This window comes from Myotis davidii, unplaced genomic scaffold, assembly GCF_000327345.1.
Source record: "Myotis davidii unplaced genomic scaffold, ASM32734v1 scaffold266, whole genome shotgun sequence".
NCBI classification, from domain to species: domain Eukaryota; kingdom Metazoa; phylum Chordata; class Mammalia; order Chiroptera; family Vespertilionidae; genus Myotis; species Myotis davidii.
In genome coordinates, this window is record NW_006300032.1 from 4,435,439 (window position 1) to 4,458,145 (window position 22,707).

Sequence of the window (22,707 nt, forward strand, 5' to 3'; positions counted from 1 at the left end):
AAATGATTACCTCCTGGTTGCAGTTTGACATGACCTCATTGAAAAAATGACAAAGTGAATGCTAAATTACTCAAATCTAGAGTAGGTCAGCATTTCCATAAGACAAGAGGGAAACTAAGAAAGGCAAGTAAAACCAATAGGAAAGGAGGAACGGGTTTACTTTTAAGTTTTGCCAGTAACAATTTGTTACAAGATTTGACTTTATATTTTAAATTGTTTCTTACCCATTCAGTTGCATCACTTAATTTATGCAAAAAATAGTGTACATGCTTTATAAAATATGTTGAAGTAAAGTATTAACTAAACTTTAGGTATCAGAATTACCTGGAAAGCTTGTTACAACTCAGACTATATGATTTCAGTTTGTCTGGGATGGGACCCAAGAATTTGCATTTCTAACAAGTTTCCAGGTAATGTGTCACTTGTGGTCTGGAAACCTCACTTTAATGTAAACCAATGATCAAAATCCTCTGTTTACTAACCTTCCCAATAAAGAAAATTAAAGTACACTATCATTTTTCTTTGCTAATAACAACAACAACAACAGATATATAGTCTAGTCTATAAAGATCTGCATCATTGTCTTGGTTTTTTTAAGGAAATAAGCAATAAAAAGATACACAGTAGAGCCATCGTGAAGCACTAATAACTCACTATAACATCATATGTGAATTGTGATTTCTGTAAGAAAAGCTTTAATTGATATTAATCACCATATAAAATGAGCAGCTTATTTGTGAACTCCAAAGGTCAGGCCATTCCTATTTGTCAAAGAATAAAGAAGGGTTTCCACATGGTGAATTATGCTTTGTCCTTACTGTTTTAATTATTGCTACAGGTTTTCCTATGTAGTGTTGCAGCAATCAAACTAGCGTTTCTGATTCATGTATGATTACAGATAACACAGCACACTATTATCCACCACATTAAAAAGTTGAATTTCCTTTAAAATTTATGAATGCTGTTCTTTTGGGATAGTTATTAGAGTACTTGGTATGATCTAATTTTTACCAAGTTACCATATGCTTCACTTCCCTTAGTATACAGACATTCAGTCTGAGTGTTCTGTGATATACTTTAGTTTTGGAGGCCCAGACAGAACTGGAAACTCACTGTCTTGATTCCTAGTTTGGTATTCTTTCCATTAACCTTGGTATTTATTTTACCAAAAGGTATTTGGAATCAAATATTTTCAAATATTTGTTTGATGAAGTGTTTAAGGCATTATACGGCAGGATCAGAACAAATAGTTTCTCTGGTACAGAGACAATAAACTGTGCAATTATTTACTTTATCTCTATTGTCTTAATCTATTATTATTCAGATAAGATCAGCTAAAAATTACATAACCTTGGTTTCTTTTTTATAAATATGTGTAGGGTCGTCATACATAGTATTCATGGAAATAATCATAAGAGACTATATATATTTCTATCATATGATGCTAGATATAGGGCTGTATGTTTCTTTATCCCTCTGGTGAGATAAAATATAGTCCCAGTGTCACTAATAGAGGAGTAATTAGGATACTTAATAATGTTCTTCTGTACAACTCAGGATTTATTGTTAAATTTGTTTTTCTAGTAACTTTTTTATTTGCTCTATTTTTCTATTTTAATAGTAAAGACCAAATATCCCTTTATTGACATTATTGAGAAATAAGACTTTCTTGAAGCTCATTTTATTTCACTTGTTAAATAATTACTGAGAGGCAAGGGGTAGGCACAGCTGGGGCAGAAGCTGGTACCATGCCTGGAGACTATCCCCAGAAGCTGTCCAGTAGCAGCATGTCTCATTGCCATGTGCAGTGATCCTCTAGACTAGTGTGTGGTGGTTGGCAACACAGGGCAGTGGGCAAGACGAGCTACTTATGAGGTATGCCAATGATACCTTCTCAGGAGGGTAAATGCCCACCTTCTTCCACTGCTACACAGTCAGCATCACCATTAGGAGTCAAGCAGTACCTCCTGGGACTCTGGGACACAGCCGGACAAGAAAATTATGATCACACAGGAAGACTGTAATCATCTGAGATCTTTATCTCATCTAGTGACTGATGTCTGCCTTATATGCTTCTCTGTAGTCAGGCTAGCCTCATTTCTCAATGTAAAAGGAGTAGGTATCAGAATTTAAGGAATATGTACAAATATACTCTTTATTAATAGCAACTCAGATTGATCTCTGAGGTGACCCCGAAACTTTAGCAAGACTGAATGATATGAAAGAAAAACTTACATGTGTGGAACAGGAACAGAAACATTTCCAAGATAGGAGCATGCTGTTTTGTGCTTTAACCCAGAAGGGACTAAAGACTGTATTTGATGATGCTATCGAAAGCATTTTAACTCTCAAGAATACACAGGGGAAAAAATAGACCAAGATGTAGAAACGGTTGTTTGATTGTGTGAGAAATATCATTATTGGGCAAGGAAATTGTCTACTTCTCTGGGCTAGCATACAAAATGCTACAAGTTATACCCAGACCTCTTATAAATAATGAAGTAATTTAAAACTTGAAGGGGAGGGGCCGGGACTATCCTCAGAATTCTATAGAATTCATTAAGAGTGTTTTCTAAATGTCCAAGAAGCAGCAAATAGAATCTGAAGCCACAATCTATTATAAATACTTATCTCAACCAGAAGGTACACGATCTCTCAAGGGTTTCATAGTTTAAAAAACTCCAATCACATCATGTTCTATCTATGTAACAAACCATTCTGTAAAAGGAACTGCCTGGCTTGACCATACACATTTCTGCATAGTCTTTATGTAATCTGCACAAAGAAATATCTTCTCCTTTTGCTCCAATTAATTGTTTTTGTATGTAAGTTGCTTTCTAGTCCAGTATGCCCAGAGGGCCAACCACGAAACCAAAGGTTGCTCCAAGCACACAGGAGATGGTCCATACCTGAGGAGTAAATATATGAGATAAAAAAGAACAAATGTTTTATTGAACAAAGTTAAGTGTAACAAATACTTCTATATTGAACCTTAATATACTTTCTTAAAGGATGCCAAAAGTGTAATGTTATAATTGCATTTATCATGAACACAAAAAAATGTACACATTTCAGTTAATGTGTATTAAACTGTAGCAAGGCTTCTGGCATAGAATAATTACTAAGATGTTTCACCTTATATTGATTGATAATCCTGCCAATAACCGTAAGTGGTGACCTAACAAGTCTTTGGCTGAGTGCTGATCTGCATATGCATAGAAAAAAACTTCATAAGGAAGAACCATTCAAAGTAGTAGGCTGCACAACAGGATGGGAATAATTCACATTTGCTGGGATCCAGCCCCAGCAGGTCCAGGTGTCTCCAAAGGTGTGGACGGAGTCGGCGAAGAAGGAATGACATGGAGGCAGCATTCAGTTCATCAGCATAGTTGGGTTCTCTCGCCTGGTTATATCCAGGATCTCCAACCAGATTCTGTGTCCATGTTCTCTTGCTAGGTTCTCCAGCCAGGTTCTGTAGCCATGTTCTCTCGCAAGGTTCTCCAGCCAGGTTCTCCAGGTTCTCCAGCCAGGTTCTGTAGCTGTAGTTAAAGAGATTAATTACCGGCCTGGCACTTAGTGAAGGGGTTATATTCCCTCCCTAACTTCAGGGGAAAATCTCTACCTGGGGAAACAACCTTTCTTGGAGAGGTGACCTTGGTTTAAACACAGTGCCAAGAAGGTGAGCAAACATATTAAGAACAGTATGCCATATATGCCAGGTCCCTTGAAACAGCAAAGATGGACCGGCTCCCGGCACACATTCCTGACAGCCAGAATGGAAAAATCTCCTAATATATATGGAGCATCAAGTAGAATAATCAAGAGGATAATTTATACCCTGGAAATGGGGTTTATTGAATCCTGGAGGAAAGTCTTTCTAAGTCTGCTCTAACAAAACTTAAAAGCAAACCTGGAAAGGTTCAAAATGATGTCAAGTAACTACATGCCAAAAAAAAGGTCCAACACTCTTTTAAGGAATACAAGAAAGTCCAGCAGTCACCAAAGTAAAATTCACTTGTATTAGTTTTCTAGGATTGTTGTAACAACTTACCACAAACAGTGTGGCTTAAAACAGAAATTTATCCTCTCCATGCTGCAGAGGCCAGCGCCTAAAATTACGTTAAGCAAGGAGAAAGCAGAGGGAAAGTGGTGTGATCGTATGCCGCATTGGCTACAGAGAGTTCCCCAACCATTATGGGCCCACCTGAAGCAGTGCTGGAGGAGAAAGTACCAAACATAGGAGTTTATTCAACATAACGTAGCTTATTAAATGGCTTGGGGGCATTATGAATATTGATTTTTGGATTGTATTATGGATAAACATGTAAGGAACATCTGCTGAACAATACTGGTTAATGTTCCTTCAGTAGATTAGTTTCAAGAACCATTGAGAATTCTTCAGCGATAACTGTAATGATGAAAAAAATCTCTCGGAAGGTAATTCATTACAAAGAGGAATTCCCTTAAATGGCTTATAACAGCCTGTCAGACTAGTTAAACCAAGAAAGAGTATCTGGCACGCACTACTATGAAGACTGAAAAATGTATGTCTAAAATAATGGCACTTCCACCATGATTATGCCCAAGCTTTGAGAAAGAGGAAGAACTCTGTTTCAAATATGTGAAGAGTGGGCAAAATTTGATCAAGTGGGTTTTATGGAACATCTCATTTCCTAGATCTGTCATTACCAACATGGGCACATAAACTTCTATTGCAGAAATATTTCTGTAACATATTGCCAGAGATATTCTGTCATACCTTCAATGCCAGACTACTGTGTGCAAGGAATGGTACGTTATAGAAGATAATGATCAAGAGAATGGTCAAGACAGGTTTTCTATGACAAGACCTAGCAGAATAAGAAGAAAATAGAAATAGTTGTGTCTCCCAACTTTTTTTTTCTTTCAAGTCATTTTAATAACCAGGCAGTGAGTAAAAAATACAGTTGTCTCACACAAGCATGATAAAGGTGATGATGATACCAGATTCCAAAGAGCAAGGCTGGTAAGAAGGCTTCAAGATTCACAGATCGAAGATCTTGGTTTCAGAAAGTCTCAGAGGGGTAGCAGGACAAAAATGAAATTTAAGGACAGGGCACGGTTGCTGGGTCATCAGCACCTCAAAACATTTCTTGATGATGATTCGGTGCAGAGAGTGTTTATTTGTCGTCTTGGGAGAACCAAGCAGCATGGGCCAAGCAGGTCTGTTTTCCTATGGGGCGGACTTCCTCAAGGTGGAGACCCAGTCTTTCTGTTCCTTGGGGTAATGCTAGAGAAGCATGATCACGCTGAAGCCAGAGGTTCCAATTCCATCTGCTGTCTCCCACATTTTTTACAGGTTGCTTTAAGTTACCCTAAAACAGTGAGATAAAAACAAAATCTAGTTGGAGATGGGGGAGACATGACTTATGCAGCATCCGCTGCCAAATTAAAATAAGCAAAGAACTTACTATGTGTACAGTGATTCTCAGAAGAGACCAATTGGTCTTCAGATGAGACACACAGTAGAATACAAGCAGATTCTCAGGAGCCACGTGGCTTCCGTCAGTGTGGTGAGAATGGTCATAACTGCACTGCCAGATGTGGACTGTCGGCATGTGAAACACACTGGTTCCTCATTGTATAGCAGGTTTGCACTTAAATGTGAGGAATGGTATGATGGTGACTTGCTCTCAAGACTGTTCCTTTGGGGGATGTAACCTCCCAATTATCACCTTCCTGGATGTCGGTTGTGGAGTTTGGTGACAAGGACTTTATTTCTATACCAGGAGGTAGCATTGTAATAGTGAAGAACATAGTAACGTAAGCTGGGAACCTATAATGGATATGAGTGTGGCATTGCCCACTGGTAGTACTAACATGTGCTAGTAATGAGCGATTCATCTGATACCATCGGGTTGTGGGACTGTTAGTGTGCTAGGACTGCCGTAACCAGATGCCATAGAATAGGGGACTTAAACAACAGAAATGTGTTTGACCCGATCGTAGAGGCTGAAAGGGTAGTTTCTTCTGAGCCCTCTGTCCTCATCTTGCTGACTACTGCCTCCCACTGTGTTCTCACGTGGTCTTTTCCTCTGTGCATGTGTGGTCCTGGTACCTCTTCCTCTTTTTATAGGGATACCAGTCCTCTTGGATTAGGGCCCCACCCATATAACTTCACTTAATCATAATTACCTTCTTAAAGGTCCTATCTCCTAATACAGAAACATTAGGGACTATGGCTTCAATTTATGAATTTGGGGAGGAGTGACACAGTTAAGTCCATGGCAGGGACACAGAGTATGGAACATATTTCCAAGAATTAAAGGGCCATGTGAAATTAGTGTGCTGCATTTGATTGTTTAACAAGGATAATCAGTGGGTATTTTAATAGGAAAATTTAATTGTAGAGTCATAGGTCTTTTGGACCCCTGTACCTCTGAAGGGTCTCTTTTTTCAACAGAACCCGGTGGGCAATCAGGAAAAGTTTTCTGACTCTGGTTGGACGAATTCCAGATTGTCAGTAGGCCACACAAGCGTTTAAGCCTGATGTGGGACTTCCTGAAAGAATCTGTTGCCTAAGCTGGATCTCTCCTGCTCTCCTTCCCAGCAGCCACCTCTGGTTCCAGATAAATAAGCATACATTGACCTCCTACTTGCTTAAGGTCATCAAAGTCATGCTGTCTCAGTGTACTAAATCCAGGCGGAGGAACAATAGGAACAAACCCCCAGTTTTCTGATAGTGAATTTTATCATGAAAGGAAAACAGTGGGCCTGCAGGTGACCGAGGATAGTTGATCTCAGCACAGCTGACTACTTAAGTACTGCTACCCAAAAATATGTCTTATCTTTCATGAGTGAGTAAGATTTCCTGTTCCTCATTTTTCCCTCTCTTTTGCTTCTTCCTCCTGTTTGATTCTAGATAAACAAGGCCTATAAATGTGTTTGTTTCGTTTTGGAAAAAACTCACTTTAAGTCCTGATTCTACAACTTACTAATTTACTTGACTTTAGGCAAGAAATTAAATTTCTCTGTACATCAAATTTCTCATTTATAAAATTGAAATAGGAATGTATACCCAGGATTGTCATAAAGGTTGAGTGGGATAACTTACATAAGCAACTAGCATGGTACATAGAACATGGCTGGCACTCGAAACATTTTAATTTGCTTTCCTCTTCTGTGATAGCACAGGTAGGAGAATAAAGGAGAAGAGATTTGGAGAAGAAAGAACAAAGGGAAAAATTAAAAGTTCCACTTTTACATAAGTAACTGGGCATCAATATACTAAAAGGTATAAAAGATCTGTAATCTTTAAACAATATCCTGCATAATAATATGTTGTAAGTTAGAGACTGTGCTAAGCAGTACAATAGAAATTGCATTTGTACCATTTGAATTAAAGTGTCATTACTGCCCTTATACAATATAGTGACAATAGTTAATTCCAGATTTACCCATTAAAATCTCCTGGTTACCCTAGCTGTTTTGACTCAGTGGTTAGAGCATTGTCCCACGGACTGAAGGGTTGTGGGTTTGATTCTGGTCAAGGGCACACCTCGGTTGCAGGCTTGATCCCTGACCCTGATTAGGGTGTGTGCAGGAGGCAGCCAATCAATGTGTCTCTCTCACATCCATGTTTCTCTCTCTCTGTCTCTCCTCCTCCCACTCTCTCTAAAAATCAATGGGGGCGGGGGGGATATCTTTGGGTGAGGATTAATAAAACAAAATCTCCTGGTTAATGTGTTCACAAATGCTTCATCATAAAGGGTACCGCAGTGTGTCTTGTAAACTATTCTAGAATCCTCTGCTTAAAACTCTTCTGTCTTCCTGTTGCCTGTATTATGAGGCTTCTGAACTCTCAGCATGTGTGATCTGGCCACTTCTTTCTTCTGTAGCCTCAACTTCCCCCACCTTTCTGGGCTCTTACCTTTACTCCCCGGCTCCCATCATATTGAACTATTTTTGGTTTCTCTTTTCTGGACTCAAGCAAGTCGGGCCTGTGATGCACTTTTGAACTCTTCACCTGGCTCTTTGTTGATTATACTTCATTTTTCTGCAAAACCTAATTGTAATTCCTTCCAGAAATTATCTTATTTATCATTGTATATTTGGCCACTAGCACGGTACCAGGCTCATTAGGAATTCAGTAAATACTTAAGCAAATGAGTCAGTATTGTGCCTAAATGCAAGGATTATATAATATTTTTATTGCCTATATTATTGTATAACCTATAAATTTTCAAAACCCATTTAAACAAAAAAAGTAGAAGTAGTTTATTCTTCATATTATGTGCCACTTTATATAATGTATCACATCTAAAATGGGTTGATGTCTGCTTCCTTCTTATAATTGCTATAAGGGATTTGTAAATGCCATTGTAGTCATTCATTTTGATTTGGGTTTTTCCAAAGGGGGAAAAAAATCAAATATGGTGACTATTGTAACAACACAGAGAAGAGGATTCTCATAGAAAGGCTTTTCCTCTTAAATTTCTATCTGGTGAAAATGAGCTTATCAGAGATTTTAAAAGGCAATCAGAAGATTTAGATTGTTGATATAAAATATCAGAAGCATATGTTTGTAGAGAAATATATCTCAAAAAGAGACGTTAATAATATACAAGTGATCACCATGAAGTTATGTAATTGGGTTGTTCCATTGAGCTTTTCTTTTTGTAAAATTGTTGACATTCTGAAGGATTTTTTTTTTCCAGATGCATCTGCTTAGCACGGAGAATGGGAACTAAAGGTAGCATAAAACAATTCTAAGAAAGTGAATGTTGTGTGACCTTTTTTTTAATTTGCTTCACAAGTAATTTATTTTAAAAAAATTAACATCTGCTATTTTGAAGCTAATCTTAGTGTATTGAATGCTCTTAACCATTTCTCAATCCCACAGTCTTTTATCTTGCTTCTCCTGCTGTGTTCCCACCACCCTTGATCCCATTAGCAAACCTTGAGACCGCCTCAGACTTACCAAAGTACTGCTTTGGTTTCAGCTGCTCTTCTGCAAGAGGAAGTGAATGTTGGGGGTTTTCTCTGTGGTACAGTTGTGATAAAGCTGTGGTGGTCTTATCTCTCTCTTAGGTAGTGGCTCTTTATGACTACACAGCGAATCGATCAGATGAACTAACCATCCATCGCGGAGACATTATCCGAGTGTTTTACAAAGATAATGAAGACTGGTGGTATGGCAGCCTAGGAAAGGGACAGGAAGGTTATTTTCCAGCTAATCATGTGGCTAGTGAAAGTAAGTTTTATGCTCCCTTCCTGGTTTACTAGTATGGTATAACTGATATACAAGATTTTATCATGTTGTACCCTTTAATTTACTGTCTTTGTAACTTTTGCATATGTTTACCAGTGGTATTGCTTTTCATTTTCATGATGCAAAAGAAATAAAAGGGAAGGCACTAGTACACCAGAAAGCTATTACATTCATCCCAGGGGACCTGCCCCTCTTCCTACAACCTTCTTCTTCAGCCCCTTTTCCCTGCACCTGCTTCATGCCCTTCGAGCACAATTATGTCAGGTCTTCTCTTGCCACAGTGACTCAGTTGACTTTAAGACCCTCTAGCCCCCAATTTCCATTCTTTTACTTTATATACCACAGGCCTTGCTGTTACCTATTACCTGCCTACAGTAGGTTGTTTCATTCTCAAGAAAATTAAGCCCTCATTTGTGAAAGGGAAAAGAAAGGAGCTGGAGAAAGAATTCTAAATACACTTTCTGAAAATGAGAGATGAAAATAGAAAGCAGAGAGCTTGCGAAGAAGGACTAGAAGGAAGGGGAGAAATAAAGTAATGCTTCTTCAGAAGAATCCTTTTATCAGCAGTTAACTTCATCATGTGGTAGGAAAAACAATGCTCAGGGGTCAGGGAAACTGATTTCTAATCCTAGCTCCTCCACAGCTATTATCGATGTGCCTCAGTTTCCTCCTATAAAGTGAGGAAGTTGAACTCTGTCATCTCTAAATTTTTTTCCCAAAAATACTAAGATCATTTAGTTATGATTTAAAATGTAGTATAGGGAGCCTAGAGATTACTCTGCTTTGAATAATCATTCAGTCTTTTGCTTCTGCAAAGAAGTAATTATTATAGATAATAGCTGCTTTTCAGGCTAGTCTATGAAACCCCATTTAACCCAAACAATGGCTAAAGTACTATTGATTCCTAAACTAAGTTCTGAATTTTTGAGAGCAAAGGAGATGGCATAGGAAGAACTCCCTCCTTCCCTGAGTACTGGGCGCTGGCGTAAGCCCAGATAAAATATTTTCTCTTTGGCACTTTCTACCATGTTGTCTGTACCCTGGTATTTCCCAGTGCTCCCCTGGCCAGTCTCTCAAGGGCTCCCAGTCTCATTGCAGCTTCCTTCCTCAGCTTATCTGCTGCTTTCAGCAAACTCCTCCCCTCAAAAGTTCCCAATGTCTCAAAAATCACCCACTTCTCTCACACACAACAAAAGTCTGTAGTTCCTCTGTGCCATTGTTTTAATTCTCTTTCCTTGAGCAGTAAATGACTTATAGCTCTTAAACTCTATTGCAGGTATAGTTTTACGTTTAAAAGAAGATGCGTAATGGAGAAAAAACATCAGGCAATGTGGAAGAAATTTTAGGACAAGTTAATGCCCAGTCATCTCCCAAAAAATCTGCACTTCTAACTTCCAGATTGTCTCAAATATCCAGGCTTCTTCCCTCTCCTTCTCACATGGTCAATACCTGGAATTCAGCTTCTGCCTTTTAAATCAAGAGCTACCTATACAATCAAAGTCATTCTGGATTATATCCATCATTTTAACTAGATATTACAATTCATTGTTAATCTAGATACAAATGAAAGCATAATTGTTTTATACTTGACAATGTAAAAAGATTATGTATTTCCAGGCAGGATGGTATTAGGTGCCTTAACTTTATAATCTAATTAGTTTGCAGAAATAACCTCTTAGGCTTCCAATTCTGGAGAGGTTATAGATATTTGATTATAGTGGGTAAAAAATCCAATAAATTTCTCTTCCATTATATCCCAAGTGAGACTTCTGAAGCACACTGTAATGATGATTAGTGGATATGTACAGAAGTTAATGGTCACTTGTAGTGACTATTCTTCAACTGTCATAATTCCTTATATCCCAAAGTAATTGATATTTTATTTTGGCATTAGTTATTGCTGTGGGAAAAGCCTTGTAAATGCCAGAACAAACAGAATAAATCCTCATATACCTGAGAATATAATTGAATTCTCACTTCACTGGGGACTTTTTTTCTCTCCTTTTATCCTTCTTTTTACCTGAATTTTAAAAAATCTTAACAGATGCAGAGAGACTGTTTTTAAAATTAGAGAAAAAATTAGTCAACAGCATATTTCACTCTAAAAATAGTACAAGTCCTTTATCTTGATCCAAAGCCAAATACACAAAGCGAATGATATAAGGACGTACATATCTGAATAGAATCTGTACTGACTGTTAAATTAAGAGCCAGGTCCGCTAAAGAACTACAATAGAAGACTATAATAAAATATCCCATTTTATAAAGATTTCCTCCCTTTTGTATCTTAAGCCACTGGAAGAAAAGCATGATCAGCTTTCCTTAATCACATCTTTTCCAATAAGAGATGAAGAAAGCCAATAATGAGTCAACCCATACACAAACCTAGTTAATAGAGCTCATAATCTTAGAGTTTTGATTAGGTGTATTTGAACAATTTCTCTCAATTCAAAGTTGTTAAGTCATTTAACCAAGATAGATTTTCTTTCTAGCCCTTTAAAATTCCCACCTGACTTTTTAGATTCTGCACTGTGTGTAGACTAATTAGAGTATATAGATTATAATTTTACATTATAAGAACTTCAGATTCAGCATTCTGAATAGATTCAGTATTGTGTATAGTCCTTGCCCCATGCTTATCTATTTCATACCATCTTCCCAAATTATCCTTTTTCCACACCTCTACCTGACAAAATCCTACCCATTCTTCAGAATCTGACACACCTATTGTTTCTTCCATTAAGCATCTACCATCCCCACATCAGAGTTTGTCTTTGTTATTCTCTCTCTTTTAAGTAATGTCACATTCTATTTTATATTACAGTTCCTTGTGAACTTACATCTCTGACCAGATTGTATGCTCCTTGAGAGCAAACACTGTTTTGATCATCTTGGTATCGCTTCCTTCAGTACCTTGCATATAGCAGGTTCCTGATTAATATATCTACACTAATAAAAGAGAAACATGGTAATTGGCATACGACCGCTACCCTTTTCATTGGCTAATCAGCGAGATATGCAAATTAACTGTCAGCCAAGATGGCGGCCGGCAGCCAGGCAGCTTGAAACTAACATGAGGCTTGCTTGCCTCAGTGATGGAGGACTCCAACGTTCCCCACCTGCCACTGCAGGCCTCTGAGCCTGAAGTTTGAAACATTTTAACAAATACCACCGGACTTCAGCCAGCAGATTTGCAACATTGTAAGCAAAGGCCAGAAACCTACTTTCAGCCGCGGAGGCCTAAGAGCTGGAGCCAAGCCTCAAAGCTAAAGCTGTCCCAGAATAAAAAAAAAAAAAAAAAAAGGAGCAGTTGGGAGCTTCAGTCCCCCCCAGCCTGAAAACAGCCCTCAGCCCCTCACCCAGGCTGGCCAGGCACCCCAGTGGGGACCCCCACCCTGATCCAGGCCACCCTTCAGGGCAAACCAGCCGGCCCCACCCATGCACCAGGCCTCTACCCTATATAGTAAAAGAGTAATATGCCTCCCAGCACCGGGATCAGCGTGACGGGGGGCAGCGCCCAAACCTCCTGATCGCACTGCGGCTCTGTGTGTGACAGGGTGTAGGGCCACAACCTCCCTATCCACCCTGCTCTATTCGTGACAGGGGAAGGCACCCCAACCCCCTCATCGGCCCTGCTCTGTGCCTGATAGGGGGGAGCTCCCCAACCCCCCGCCCCCACGGGCCCTGCTCTGTGTGTGACGGGGGCAGCGTCCCAACCCCCTGATTGGCCCTGCTCTGTGCATGACAGGGGGTGGCGCCGCAACCTCCCCGTCGACCCTGCCTTGAGTGTGACAGGGGACGGTGCCCCAACCCCCCAATCGGCCCTACCCTGAGCGTGACTGAGGGTGGCATCGCAACCTCCCGATCCGCCCTGCTCTGTGCATGACAAGGGGCGGCGCCCCAACTCCCCAATCGGCCCTGCTCTGAGCCCGACCAGGGGCTGCACCTAGGGATTGGGCCTGCCCTCTGCCACCCGGGAGCAGGCCTAAGCCTGCAGGTCGTTATCTCCCGAGGGGTCCCAGACTGCGAGAGGGCACAGGCCAGGCTGAGGGACCCCCTCTGCCCCCTGAGCAAATTTTTGTGCACCAGACCTCTAGTATTAAGATAAAATGAAATAAGCATCTGCATGACCACATAGTAAGTGAAAATGACACCTTCTACATTTCTGAAATCCTGCTTATCAAAACTTTACAATTATAAGTTAAGATTTTTTTAAAATTAATGTGTAAGATTTGCAGTCGCCTTAACAGAAAGTGTCAGGTAGCTTATTTTTACACCCAATTCTTTGGCTTTCTATCTGCTCCCACTGTTGTTTTTTCCCCCATGAAATAATGCTTCTCAATTTGATTGCCTGAATTTCTTTTTCAATTCCAGCACTGTACCGAGAACTGCCTCCAGAGATTAAGGAACGATCCCCTCCTTTAACCCCCAAGGAAAAAACCAAAATGGAAAAACCTTCTTTATCTTCTCAAAAGGTAAATGTTTTCAAGAAAATGTATAGCATATGTACTTTGATTTTCACTCTCTCTGGATAAAATATTACTTTATCTTTCATGCTTATATCCTTTATTAATTACATTATTATTTCTTTTAATATTGGCGCCAATATTATGAAATATGTAAGGCAAATATTACTGTAGCCATTTTCTAGATAAGGAAACTGAGGAGGCCCAGAGATTAAAGTAGACCTCAAGTCACAGTCCAAGTAATGGGACAAGGATCCAGAGTAGAACTTGTGACCTCAAGTGTGATGCTATTTCCATCCTATACTCGTTTCTGTAATGACGATCCTAACCCTGTTATTAGCCCCACCTGAGGGGTACACATGTGTGCTAAAGGTCATTGGGGCCCTCAGAATAAAGATGTCCTATCTTCCTGGAGCATTCCTTTTACTTGCTAGAAATTTAAAATATTTTCAGATTGAAATGAGTATGGATATATTATCAGCCAAAAAAATATCATGTTTTTTAGCTTAGGCCTTCAAATCCCTCAGTCAGTATTCTTCTGATATTAGTAATACTTTGGTGCAAAGTTTAATAAGCAATGTGCCATATCACATATTTTACTTATTGAACTAATTTTATTCTGTGACATTAGCTTTTGCTTTAGATGGAATAACTTCACTTCTTAATAACATGAAGTAGTAGGGTATAGAGTTTTAAACAATTGAACCTATCATGTATCATTAGTCATTCAGCCTATATTTATTGAGTGCTTATTTCTATGGTGAGCATTAGTCCTCACTGAAACAAGATTGAGTAGACAAAGCACTTGCCCTTGAGGCTGGTGGGTGAGACACCTATAAGCAGACAATTGCAACAGAATATGGTAGGAACTATAGTGAAGATATGTGCACAGTGTATTAAGAACACACAGCAAGACACCCTATAAATCTGCCTGGGAAGTCCAGGAAGAGTTCCCCGAGGAGGTCATGCTTGAGCTGAGGCCTATAGGATGAAAAAGTATGTGCTACGTAGATGATCTTAGAAAAAGCATTCTAGCAGAGGGAACAACTTGAGTAAGGTGTGATAAAGTATAATTATTTTCTGGAGTATAGGGCCAAATGGAGAGAAGGACAGAAGAAATTCAGGAGCCCAGTGTACTCTGCTAAGATGCTTAGATTGTATTCTTCAGGCAAAGGGGATCCCCTGGAGAAGGGAATCCAGGAAGTGTAATATACAAATCTGCATGTTAAAAATATTCTAGTGGCAGCATGGTGATTGAATTAGAGGTAGCTAAGATCTGGGACAAGAAACTAAGTTCAAAATAAAGTATAAAAGCCTGAGCTAGTGGAGATAGAAGGGAAGTGTATAATTCACAGGGTTTTGTAATTGATTGGATGTGATTAGTGATATTGGAATCTAAGAATTGTGCTGAGGGCCCTGGCTTATTATATAAGTAAATGGATAGTGGTACCACAGCAATAATAAAAGAAAAAGGAAGACCTGGGGAGATAGAAACAAGGAATGGTAGGGAGTAGGATGTAATGAGTTCAATTTTAGATATCTTGATTTGTTCATAGTCTTTATAGTGCTCCCAGGTACAAATATTCACTAAGGAGCCAGAAATTCAGAACTGGAATTTGAGAGAAGGTAGGGCTTCAAAATAAAACGGGGAAGGAGCTAGTGTATTCATTGAATTGCATCAGTAGAGTTGAAGCTCATAATGAAGGAGATAGAATAGACACTGTAGACTTCTAAGAGAGAAATCTAAGGACAGAATTCCAATTGAACACTAGTATTTAATGGACAAGCAAAGGAAAAGAAGATTAAGAAATCATAGTCAAAGGGGAAGAAAAGATCCAGAAAAAAAAAGTGCCATGGAAGCCAGAGAGAAGAGAGGTTCAAGGAGAGTATATAGTCAGTAGTATGAGAAATGGCTGATCACTGAGGTTGTCTAAGCATTTGATAATGTAGAGGACCTTGGCACATCTGCATATCAATAATATGACACGTATTGAAGAGTAGAATGTGGACTCCGCAAGAGAACACATGGAAGTCTCCCCAGAGCTTCACTTAAAAGAAGTCAAGCAGTGACTGGAGGGAGACCTGGTTCCAGAAATGACTTTTTAAATATTGGAGTGACACAAAGAATTATGTTCTAAGAAGACAAAGCCAATGGACATGATCAGGTTCAAGGTAGATAAAGAAAGCAGGAGGTTTTTATTGGAAAGACTGGTTGATAGATTAATATTGCCTTAGAGCAGTACCCCTCTGAGACAGATAAATATGAATGAGGATGCAGATAAGTTAATAAAGTGGGAGTCTAGGAATTAAGAATGTCTTTTTCTTCTCAAAAACAGAAATGAAGGTTCACTTCAAATGTGAGGGCAAAAGGTGTGAGGTAGGAAGAAGAATAGTGACGGTTAGAATACCTTGAGGACAGTAGGAGCAGGAGATCATTTGGGACATATAAAGAGATTTCTGAGTAGTTCTGAGAGCTGCTGTTTGAATACCATGAAAATGTAGGGAACATAATTTTATGTAGTTGGATGGTTTTCTTCAGTAGTGCTCCACATCTAGGACATAGGAGTGGAGAAGACAAATCTGGTTTTATATATAATTGGCATTGTGGGTGTGATAGAGGCCAAGAGGATTAGAGACTTGATATCATTGGGTAGAGAGTTGCTGAATTCACACATTATGGAAGATCAGCCAGATTGGAAAGGATGTGGAATCAGGAGACTGGCCAATTTAGAAAGCAGGGTTCTCTGCAAGGTTGCCATAAACTACCCATGCCCAGGTGGAGGCATAGTGTCATGCAGAAAGACGTTAACCTGGAACTATGGCCTGTAAATCAAGAAACTTGCTTAATTAGTATTTCAGATGTTAAGCAGCTCAAGGTTATGATAAATTCATGGTGTTGAATGTAAGAGTTGAAGTCAGATTGAAGGACCTGCCCAAGGAATGAAGACCAAGTGTTGCATAGATTTTCTCTTTGATATTAAAATTCCAGAATGATTGCAAGAGTTGGGGTGAACCAATAGTTGAAGTTCTTAATTCCTGTGGTAGAGCAAATGTCTCAACCTTGGTTTTACATTGAAATCGCCTAAGAAATAAAATAAAAATGCTTGTGCTTGTTCCCACATCCACAAATCAGTTTAATTGGTCTGGTGGATTTCAAAAGCTTTCCAGGTTATTTTAATGTGCAGCCAACATTGATAACCATTATTAGAGTGACCACAATCACAATGTCTGAGGGTAACAGCTTCAAAAATAGAGGATATTATGGCCAGGTATGAAGTGCTTTGAACGTATAATAGCCTGAAATCAGCAACAGAGAGCTAAGAGGCCAGTGCTAACTCCAAGTCCCTGTAGTTCATGGTTGGATTATGTGAGAATGAACAGCCCATCCTGTACGGAACTGAAAGAAAACCGGTTTCTCAATAAAAAGCCAGTTTCACATACAGCAAGGATATATGGTGATGGTTGCCTCTGACAGCCTGGGATACATGTTGAAAGGATTGGCAAGGAATTTGACTATGGTCAAACGCTATATGTGTAATATTATCCAGTTTGGAATTCACCAGATTTAAGGATTTAGGAAGATGATAATATAAATTTTCAAAATATTTATAACATTGGCATAGTTATCAAGACAGCTAAGGATATTTGTAGTCTATGTCAGGAACTGCGTGAGAGGCTATGATAGATACAGTCTTTTTATTTGTTTGTTTGTTTGTTTGTTTTGTTAATCCTCACCCAAGGGTATTTTTCCATTGATTTTTAGGGAGAGTGGAAGAGAGAGGGAAACACAGAGAGAAACATCGATGTGAGAGAGACACATCAATTGGTTGCCTCCTGCATATGCCCAACCAGGGCCCAGCCAGGGAGGAGCCTGCAACTGACGTACGTGCCCTTGACCAGAATCGAACCCAGGACCTTTTGGTCCACAGTTCAAAGCTCTGTCCACTGAGCCAGACCAGCTAGGGCTATAGATACAGTCTTCATGTGCAGTGGCTTACCAGTATCCCTGATGCTGTATCGTGCTGATCTTTAACATTGGGGTCACCTAACCCCTACCTCTGTGTGTTCCTGGCCAATAGCCTTGAACTAATTCTGACTCAGCCAGAGGAGATATAAGGAACGCTTACTGGCTGCCTGTGAAGTTGGCACTGCCCTTTCCTTATCCTGGTGCTCCTGTGTTATCATGATAGAGACCTCTCACCTGCTTCCAAGACTCCCAGTTCTCACTGCCTATGCCAGTCCCCTACCTAGAACTCACTGCATCATAGTATTGTGTACCTTTTCCTCTCGCAGGCTGATCTTCATGCTTAAAATACACCTTTATATCCATATCACTGCAGACTAATTCTTCTTGACCCTTGAGGAGTGCTTCAGGCTAACCGACTGCTGTCCAAACCCTGATTCTAATAGATCTCTAAGTAAAACATTGAAAAACGTAAAACAGCTAATGCAAGGGAGTTGCAGAGATAGGAATCCATTTGGACAAGGGCGTAGAAAGGTTATCATGGAGGAGATGGAACTCGGTTTGGACTTTAACATTTAAGATACATAATTTCTTTTGTTGATTTGGTCTGCTTTGTCTGAATCCATGCATTATAATAGACTCCTACATATATTTTTCCTCTTAGGAATTTACCATTTGTATAGTTTGACAATGTTTTACTTCCCTGTGGGGAAAAGTATAAAGAATGACCTACACTTAAGTAAAAAGAAGTCCTGAGAACTGGTAATGTTGTCCCAGGTATTCAAAATGCCTCAGGTACGCTCTGAGTGATGACGCAAACAGCCAGCCCTTGAGAAATGTGTAACTGGGCTTCCTCAGCACCTGGCACAGTTGCATGTCTTCAGTTTAGTTTCTTTATCAGAATTTATATGGTTTGATCTTATCAAGATCCTGCCTTATAAACCTACCACAAATTCTATCAGATGTTTAATTTCATATGTAAGTTTTATTTTTATCATATATAAGATATATTTTACAAAAAGAAGAACATGAAAAGTTGTCTCTGAAAAGTGACTAGAAGTGGAGGAGGGTCCTAAGTTCATAGAATTAGAAAACTGGTGACATAGAAGGAACTACAAGATCATTCCCAGTGATTCTAGTCAACTCCCTTCATTTTATAGATGAGGAAATCGAGATCCAAGCGGGCTGTAAGAGTCACATTCCAAACACTACTCCTAATTAGCAGCTTAGCCCCATGTTCTCAAGCCAGCCCTGTTCCCTCCACCACCGAGTCACCGACAGCTGTCACCTGGACAGCTAGCCACGTTTTGTGTAACATTGGTGTTTTACATCCCTGTGTTATGTTTGTTTCATTGTACCCTTCTTCATGTGGACATCTTTAGAATTTTAGTCTTTATACCTTTTAAGGAAAAAAGGAAAGAAGCCTCCTGAATTGTTTTCTTTCTTTTTAAATTATTTCTGTTCAAACTACAGAATGAGCAGTAAAATTATACCTTTTAATAGCTTGGCAGCTGCTGGATCTTATTAAGTTCTTCCAAGTGGAACACACCTGTTCTGTTGCTAAATGTGCCAGGCCCCTTCCAGCATTTCTTCTGGTTCATTGAAATGTTAGTGGGTGATGGAAGCATTTGCTCTCCCACTGCAGGGGGAGGGGACAGGCTTGCGTTAGTGATTCTCCACCATAGGCTAGAGAATCCCCAAACGAATCAGTCACTATCTCTACCACAGGGACATAAGAGTAGGAGACTTGTCCTCAAGCTCATGCCAGAATATTTTTATCACACTGTGCTGTAAATTTGGAGTTAATAGGAGGAAGACTATTTGTGCTATCTGGGAGGATAGTTTTAAAAAATATATATCATGCTTACAACTTTGTGGGGGGGTTTTGTTGGTTTTTTGAGGAGGACATTTTTTTAAGGTTTTTTACTTCTTGCTATCCTATATCATTTGCTATATCTATATCATTCATTTATTTGGGGAGGGAAGTTGTTAAATTCCTTTTTTAAAATATTATTTTAGGTTCCTCTATTAAAGTAATATATGCTCATAGTTTTAAAAATTTAACCAATAAAGAATACTGTAAATAAAAAATAAAACTCTGTCCTAAAATTCATCCATTATAACTTGCATTTCCTGTTTAAAATGTTCTCTGCACATGTAAATATACATACCTTTATTCATGTCTTTGTTTTGATGAAACTAGAATCATACTTAATATTCTGATGATTATCTTTCATAATATATCTTGGATATCTTTTCTTATTAGCACAGACAATTCTGTTTAACAGTTTTAAATACTAAAATGGCCAATTTCCTTTTTTTTTTATTCCTAAAATGCCCAGGTGTTTTTTTTTAATTTCTGAAAAGACTGGGTTTCCTTTTTTTATTGTTATAAAAACAAAACCCAGCCCCAGCAATGTGGCTCAATTGATCAAGTGTGATCCCATGCACTGAGAGGTCACCAGTTCAGTTCCCAGTCAGGGCACATGCCTGCGTTGCCCCAGTTTCTGGCTTGATCATGCATCTAAATTTAAAAGCATCAGTAAGAAGTTGAGAGGTTTGGGGAAGCAGGATTCTCTACGTTCTCATCCCTCTATTCATCTTTTGCTTTGCTCATCTTCCTCTCTTCTTCCCTTCCTCTCCAAATCAAGGGTATCCATGAAGAGGAATGGAAGTCACAAAACAACTGTCTGAGAGGTTGTGTGGACAGGCGGGAAAGAACTCTGATTCAATATTTTACATATAGTTGAGTAGACTGTGAAAATATAGAATATACTGAAGAGATTACAAAGTCAAGATGCAATGAACTTAAGTAGCAAACCATATAGTATTACTAGATTAATTTAGGCTGATGCTTTAGGACTTTGTTTACCACACACCTGTAAGCTGGCTTTCCTTACAGAGCACTTAAGAGAACTGTTGGTTTAATTGTGTTCAGAGCCTGGCATGCTCTCTCCTCCTTCAGCAACTTGGTGGTCTTTCAGCATGTGAATATTACCTGGTCATCTTCTCTAATTTTTGACCTAATGTTTGTTTGTTTTCTTCTTCTTTTACAATAGTCAGTCAGCAAGAACAAGTCTTAGGATTTCAGATGTGGCTCAGAATCTATGACACAGTAAGCAACTTCTCTTCCTAAATAATTTACAGTGATAGTTGTCATTTTTTATTAAGGACAATTTCTCATTTTCCTTTTCAAAACATCACACTCTTAGTTAAGTTTCAGATCATTAATTTTTTAAAAGAGTTTATTTAGCTGCTGCCCTGGCCAGTTTGGCTCAGTGGATGGAGCACTGGCCTGTGGACTGAAGGGTTGTGGGTTCAAAGGCACGTACCTGGTTGCAGTCTCAGTCACCACCCTTGTTGGAGGCAACCAATAGATGTGTCTCTCTCACATTGATGTCTCTCTTCCACTCTCTCTAAGAATCAATGAAAAAAATATCCTTGGGTGAGGATTAACAAAAAAATAATTAAAAATAATATAAAATAAAAGAGTTTAGCTGCTTTGAGGAGAATATTTTAATGGTTGGACGTTGAGGAAGTGTATGAAAAGTTGTAAGAAATAAAATTAAGTTAAAATATCACACTAAAGTTTTCTTTCTGTGGACCCATTTTGTCATGTCATTTATCTTAGTTTGAGTAACTTTTGAAATGACATTAACTGAAAACAAGTAAATTATGTGGTAAAAAAAATTATGAAATGTCTATTTTTAGGCATTAAAGAAAAAAGGTAGTATTGTACATTTTCTACAAATGTCTAATGTATTTGAGCAATCTATTTTGAGGTATTTATTTTAAAAGATCTCTAGGAAGTTTTGTATTTTTATTTGTTACTTGCTAAATCACTTAATACATAAATAGAAAATTCCTCTTTTAACTTCAAAAAATTACATCAAAACATTCCCCAAATATTTCTCAATTTTTGTTAGGGCAGATTATTTTGTACCTAATTTTAAGCCCAAACTTGATACTCACACATTACTAGAAAACTATTACATGCCTCAAACATGCCTATGACAAATTAGCTATCTGTTGTGCCCTCCCATCACCCCCATAACACATGAGTGCATGCTTACACACGTGCACACAGATAATCCCTGCTGCGTTTCCTTCAAGGAAATACTTTTTCAAGTTAACCCTATTATATGCTTTGACATTTTGAAAAATAATGTCTTCCGGTTCAAAAATTCTGATTCAGATTACAGTCTGATTTACAGGAATTATCAAATGAAAGCATGCATTCTTTTACAAGATAATATTTCAGTCTACAGACGAGAGATAAGCATGAGTTTTAAATGGCATTTAAAAGGGTCACCAAATCATGATCTAGAAGATGCCTTAGAAATTCTTTCTGTATCCCTTGTTTTATAATCAAGAAAACTAATAGGAAAAGTCTTGTGCAAATTGCTCAGGACACATTTATGTCAGCCTAGGACCAAGACCTATGTCTCCTGATTCCCAGGTATGTGTGTGTGTGTGTTTAACTATTCAGTGTTGTCAGGCTCCTTGGTAACACACCATTTTGCTGTAAGTTTAAAATCTTTCTTTTTGACAGAGGAAATGTATTCGCTGTATATAGCTCTGTATCAGTTCAGAGCACAGTCACGCACATTATCACATTTGAGTCTCCCCACTGCTCTGGGAGAGATGCAGACCAGTATTCTGTACCCTCTTTTCCATGAGGGGAAACAAAGTCTGAGAAGCTGTGATCCGGTACCAGATCACAGGCCCTCTCTTTCCTCATCTGTGCTTTTCATTCTTTCCAGGCTTTCCCTCTCATCTGTCAAAAGGTCCAAACACATCCCAGGTCTTTCTGGTTTTTTGTTTTATCTGCCAAGTATGTTTTCAGTTCCAGTCTCTGAATAATTGAAATTTTATATAATAGTTGACAATACAGTCACTGACCCTGAGGAGATTATACTCCACGAGAGATTACACATATGAAAAAATAGACTGGCCCTGGCCAGGGTGGCTCAGTTGGTCGAGCATCATCCCATCACCGAATGGGTTGCAGATTCATTTCCCAGTCA

At 38.8% G+C, this 22,707-nt stretch overlaps 1 protein-coding gene across 16 annotated transcripts in view; it reads left to right on the top strand.

Annotated features, from left to right (window-relative positions):
* The window catches only part of AHI1 (Abelson helper integration site 1), a 155,252-nt gene that overhangs the window by 116,950 nt on the left and 15,595 nt on the right, over positions 1-22,707 (top strand). For 8 of the 16 annotated variants that reach the window (XM_015572084.1, XM_015572082.1, XM_015572089.1 and 5 more), the window contains 3 exons: positions 9,070-9,232; positions 13,625-13,725; positions 20,744-20,795. In XM_015572084.1, the coding sequence (XP_015427570.1) occupies positions 9,070-9,232; positions 13,625-13,725; positions 20,744-20,791 (312 nt within the window). In that variant the 3' untranslated portion in view covers positions 20,792-20,795. Of the gene's footprint in view, positions 1-9,069; positions 9,233-13,624; positions 13,726-20,739; positions 20,796-22,707 lie in introns of those variants that run through there. The other 8 variants (XM_015572088.1, XM_015572087.1, XM_015572093.1 and 5 more) reach the window with 5 other exon arrangements.